General features: G+C 37.2%; 1 protein-coding gene and 1 long non-coding RNA gene across 3 annotated transcripts; one reads left to right on the top strand and one right to left on the bottom strand.

The window, feature by feature from the left end:
* The first annotated feature begins 2,631 nt into the window (after nt 1-2,631).
* LOC109582324 (uncharacterized) lies at nt 2,632-2,897 on the top strand. Its single transcript, XR_002185032.1, has 2 exons — nt 2,632-2,723; nt 2,772-2,897. It is a non-coding gene; the product is annotated as an uncharacterized LOC109582324 (long non-coding RNA).
* Nucleotides 2,861-5,485, bottom strand: LOC109582323 (uncharacterized). 2 transcript variants are annotated; one of them, XM_019996992.1, is made up of 15 exons: nt 5,156-5,485; nt 4,978-5,114; nt 4,822-4,925; nt 4,671-4,714; nt 4,510-4,619; nt 4,389-4,462; nt 4,227-4,336; nt 4,086-4,184; nt 3,953-4,045; nt 3,805-3,905; nt 3,607-3,759; nt 3,439-3,558; nt 3,236-3,393; nt 2,995-3,182; nt 2,861-2,953 (listed from the first exon to the last, which is right to left on the bottom strand). In XM_019996992.1, the coding sequence occupies exons 1-13, from the start codon at nt 5,424-5,426 to the stop codon at nt 3,340-3,342; spliced, it is 1,470 nt and encodes a 489-aa protein (XP_019852551.1). In that variant the 5' UTR covers nt 5,427-5,485; the 3' UTR covers nt 2,861-2,953; nt 2,995-3,182; nt 3,236-3,339. The 2 variants fall into 2 exon arrangements, with proteins under 2 accessions (XP_019852551.1, XP_019852550.1); XM_019996991.1 differs by having other exon boundaries at nt 4,671-4,774.
* Nucleotides 5,486-5,716: the final 231 nt, after the last annotated feature.

Here is a 5,716-nt window from a genome sequence, read left to right on the forward strand (position 1 = left end):
CCAAAGATTGTGATAATGACAGCTTTTGGATATCACCATCTATGATTCAATTGGACTTGAAGAACTTAATTCATCCTATGTAGGACGTCCACAAATTGTTAGTGGCGTCAAACGGTGACATTTCCCATTTGTTGCCATCTGTGTAATGAGTGAAATGGAGGTGACAAGTAGAAGATAATGGATAGATCTGTAGCTCCAAATACCAATGTTGTGACCGAAATGCATAAAAGGCAACCACGGCAAAACTCTCAAGTATATTTTAGAATTTGAATAAAACTGAACAGAACTTTCACAGAATTGATAATAGATTAAAAGCATGTACTTATATTGACAATTACTGATCACATAACAGAATATAAACATTAATTAACACGTAGTTACATCATAATTAAGTAAACATAAATCATAATAATTAAAGAACTGAAATACCTGGCAGTAATGAAAGTAGTAATAATAGAAATAATAATAACAATAATTCATAGCAAGAGTATATAATGGAGGAGGAGAGTGTCTTGCCGATACTGCATTGATGCATGAGCGCGTATCAGCTGAATGTCACAATCCGTTTTACCTCTGTATACTATTTGTATGAATTTCATGAATAAATTATTAGTCATCTGACTTGGGCGTGGTTTCACGTGTTGATTATTAATAATGGCAGATGCTGTGTGCCCTCTCTGACTCCACTTTGATTGCTTCTACCTCAGCATCTTCCTTGGATGCAATTAGAGAATGCTTTGAGAAGGAAGAAGGTTATGTTGTTACAGCCAATACTTCGTAGTCCATCTCTAATCATACACATGCTACCACGTGTGTAGTATAACCACGCCCAAGTCAGATGACAAATAATTTATTCGTGAAATTCATAGAAATAGTATACAGAGGTAAAACGGATTGTGACATTCAGCTGATACGCGCTCATGCATCAATGCAGTATAGGCAAGTAAGACACTCTCCTCCTCAATTATATACTCTTGTTCATAGTAATAATAATAATTATAGTAATACAATAAAAGTAATAATCCTAACAATATCACAGTACTAAAATACATAAAGAATTACATTAAAAAAGTTACATTATGGTGTATGCATTATACTAACTTGAGTAACTGTATTATTTTTATTTGCCCTATGCTGTTGTCAGCATTGAAATTGATATTGACTGAGTTAGGCCATGATTCTTCATATGAAAATGCACCATGCTTATGACAGCATTTTCCCCTTTACCAGTGTCAAATGATTCATTGATCACGATATTAACCTGCTGAAGCATAGCTTCATAGCACACTCCAATGATATCACAATTCCTGGAGTAAGAAAGTATATTTGACCTGCTTGCAGTCGACTTAAAGGATAGTGAACCTTAAAAAAGTAAATAGGCTAGATACACTGTAATGTTATAAAATGTTACCTGTTGAGCATAATGAAAGCTATAATGTGCTACAATAATTCGCATAGAAAGTGGCCTTGTCAGTGGGGGATTGTAATTGTCTGCCACATCAGTACACAGCCATTTTATCAATAATTGTACTACCTTTCCTTTCTAACCATACTTCCGTGATGCAGTGCCTTTTGCATTGCCTGACTGTGATAAATATAATACTTGAGATATTACAGTTCTAACTTACCTTAGTTATCCTTTCCATATTGCATGTCAGCACTTCTTATAATCAGTGAACTTATCTCTTTACAAGTGGCAGCACATAGGCTTCATTTTTTCAATATAAGGCAGGTAGTGTCATCACAACATGTCAAATGTTTGAGCACTTGCCTTGACCTGAAGCCCTACACATTATTCTGCAGACTTTAAACAAGAAGGTGCACTATATAATTATTCACGTAACGTCATGAAATCGCTTCCGTCGATCACAGTATAAAAGGGGGTGCCCTGGGCACAATATGGCGGCCACATTTTGACATTTGAAAGTTACAAAATGGCTGCCGCAAAGGCATGGCTGTTATCATGGTTCAATCAGTGGCATAACACACCAAAATAACATTAAAAGTTGTAAAGGCAAGGCTATAAACCCACAAGCACATGTAGACAGCATGGCTACAAGGAAAACGGTATAGTTCACCTGAACTAGTGAAAACAATTATTATCAAATTTCATTAAAATATTTTTTTCTCAAGATTCATATTATATATTCTGAAGATGTGTCTGACAGCCTAACACAGGCTATCAATGATGCTGTCCGGCAGGCTATACAAGCAAGTGGTGAAGATATAGCCCTCAACAGCACCAGCACACAACAGACCACTACCAGCAGCAGTCAGCCATCTTCAGGGAATGATTCCAGCACAAGACCCCTTCGTCTTTGTCCTCAGCCACGTCCTATGACTGTCAGTGGAAATATTCAACCGTCAACAGGAAGAAGTAAATTAAAAAATTTATAATTAAAAAAAGACAAAAATGAATAATAATATTAATAATAGGGCTGAATGGATACGGGGATGCTGACGAGCCTCCGGTACTTGGTGGGGACAATGCGTGTCCGCACTGCCACCTGACGCCATGTATCATTGAAAAACCACCGTCATGGCTCAGGGGCAGTGCCAGCCCAAGTCTCTCTAATGCCACGAAAAGGTATTCTCTCTACCGGAAGTTCTGGTCACTGCTGGCAAGGCTCCGAGTATGGGAGGAACCTCAGTATGTCGCACTGAAGGCAACCTTCACCTCCAGTGATGACAAGAGGGAGGTAATGCCTGTGTGCATTGTCACTGTGAGTCTTATATTGATAAAAGTCTGACTAATAACTTATGTGTATTAGGAACTGAGAAGGCGGTACCCAAATCCACCAGGCGTCCCATACACAGACTTTCAGCCGTCCTAATAATAAAATAATTAATTAATTGTTAGTATGTTAGTAACTTAGCTTTTTCCATTATACATGTAATCCCTCTTCATAAATACGTCCAAGCTTTTATAACTGTTGGGCCTCACAACCATCACCTACATATCATAAGTGATGTACATATAATCAAAAATCATACCTCAACACTTTAAAATTTACAAAATGCAGCAACAAACAATGACATCAATAAAAGTGGCAAGCACACTTCAATAGTCTTCCTGTTCATCATCTACCTCATCTACCTCATCACCATCCAGAAAAATGTCTTCATCATCTTCATCATCAAGAACTTCACATATTGAAACCTCTTCAACTGGTTCATTAGGCCTACAGTCGATCCAAAATGACAGTAATGGATACGCATAATTTAATTAATTTACCTTATGTCTACTTGATTTTTCTGCAAATATACCTTCCACACATTATCAGCAAACTGGTATGTCTTCTCAACTAATGCTTTGAACGGTGTACGCCTATCTGGTCTTCAAATGTCAAAGATATACCGTTCACTCGTGTGTGGTCTTTCAACATTTTCATTCTAAGAGTATCACTTTAAATCAGTATTAGTAAATATCAGTCTTACCCAATCCATAACTGCGATATTCATTCTCATTCTGAAGGTTGTAGTACCGAAATGAATCCTTTTGGGGAGATAAGTGAGTAGATGATGATTGAATGACTCCACCCAAAATGTATCCTGACACTGTAAAACATTATAAAGTAATATACAATGCAGTCTGAAACTACTTTCCGAACAGTATGATTCAGCATTTACATATATCAAGGTTTGCTTCAACTTCCTAGTGTATGCTTCCACTGCATTGGGGTCAGTTATAAGCTTCTTTGATGGTGCATACCCAGGACGTCTACAGCTGGAGGACTGATTACAGTTGGAGTGTTTACCCTATCACATACATATACCAACATACTTATACTAAAAATATCTAACTCGATAATGATCAACAATATTTGTGATCGAGTCTCGTAGATTCTCTGGAGACTTATTACAGTTCTTCATACTGTAGTACAGGTGTGTCTTCGTACTCTTTCCTATGATACATGTACATGTAATCATATTGTTTTCCATTGTCCCTTACTCTTATCTGACAGTTCTGGATACCAAGTTATACCTGCCCTTTTCTTTGTCCCTGTTGCTATAGATGTCATTGCTTTTGCTACATTTTTAGTCCCTACAAACATATAGAAAAAAGAAAAAGTATAACTACTTACCATGCCATGTGTCATAAGAGTTTTTCAGTTGTAACTCCTCAACAATATATGACGTCACAGATGGTGAATTGTCATGAGCTACCTCCGTAACATTCAATCCTATTTTATTTCATTAAACAATTCATTCACTTCTTTCAGTACCTTTTGACATTACTAATGGCAATACTTCCTTAGTACAGGCAAGCTCCCTCGTCTGTGCACAGGTGTGTTCTTTTCTGGAAAGTGTCACACAGCCAACAATCTTGTGGATACTAAAGAAATTGATGTACAAAGTGAAGTAAAATACACTACAAATACAAGTACCTTCCAGAAAGACACGGGACAGTTGTATGGTAGGCATTGGCTGTTGAGTCATGCCTAGCATCAGTGATGACCCACTATGAATTAATAAAAATAATTATGAACTATTATTAATATACAGTACCTCTCCATCAGTCTCATATTCTGAGGTTGCCTTTATTTCATCAATTGCCTTCGTCATTGATGCTTCAGCACAACTTTCAATAGCAGCTACATACCCCTTTGAATTATATACTACAGTGAATACATTTACAATGCTACAATGAAGCTCAAAACTAAAATTACCTGAATCAGTGTACCTCTTACCAACTGTACCAAGAGATGCCAATCTACAGAAATGGTAGTATTGTGATGGGAGCATTCCAGCACAAGTAAACGCATGTATGAGCCTAAAATAATATTAATGCCTTTACTTTCCATTACACTTTATACTTACTTCTGATTAATTAGGTATCTACTGCCTAATAAACTTGAGCTGGCCCACCATTCCTTTCGATTGCATGACTGACATTGAAATTCAGCACGAATCACGTGACCGGACTATAACAATAATAACAATGAAAATAAATTATGAAATAATACTCTAAGATACCTGTCTATAACTGATCATCTTTCGATTGACCATGCCACACGTACACCAACGAGTCATTCCCAAAACCAAATCCTCAAAAGCAGATACTTCACACACAAACAATGGCTGCTCTTCATCCCCATCACCAGCGTATATACCTTATTTATTATCATTAATAATTTAAACATATTATAACTACCTGAGGTATTCAGCATAGCAGAAGAACTACTTGTATCCTGTGACTGAACTTCAGATTCCTCCTTTTCAGCTAGATCGAGCAAGTGAGACAGCAGTTCCATGTTGTCAACAGGCCGTCTCCTTTTAGTAGCTAAAGACCCCTTAACTCGATCAAGCCTAGCTAGAAAATGATCCTTGTCTTCCTTTTGGCCAAAATTCAGCTCCATTTGGTACCGAAAACCCTCTCTTCTTGCGCGTTTCTTCAAAGAACCAACACCATCTGGAGCAGACATTTTTACACGTGTAAAAAAACGGAAACCACCATGCCCAGGGCACCGCCTTTTATACCGCACCTTCTCGTTTAAGTGTACTTGCCTTTTACATGTACTGCATGGTATAAAATTCTTATTCTCATAAATTTTCATTCCGGTATTCTGGAGTCCAGGAAGACTGATTCAATGGACTTCAGCGTAATTTCTGACGAACAGAAGAGCCCTGAGAATGTAGTCATAAGTCAAAGCATGCATTTGGTGTCATCCAGCATTTCCATGTACTCTAATAAAATTAATTACGTAACATTTAA

The sequence above is a fragment of the Amphimedon queenslandica genome, unplaced genomic scaffold (genome assembly GCF_000090795.2).
Source record: "Amphimedon queenslandica unplaced genomic scaffold, v1.1 AMPQUscaffold_13390, whole genome shotgun sequence".
Classification (NCBI taxonomy): domain Eukaryota; kingdom Metazoa; phylum Porifera; class Demospongiae; order Haplosclerida; family Niphatidae; genus Amphimedon; species Amphimedon queenslandica.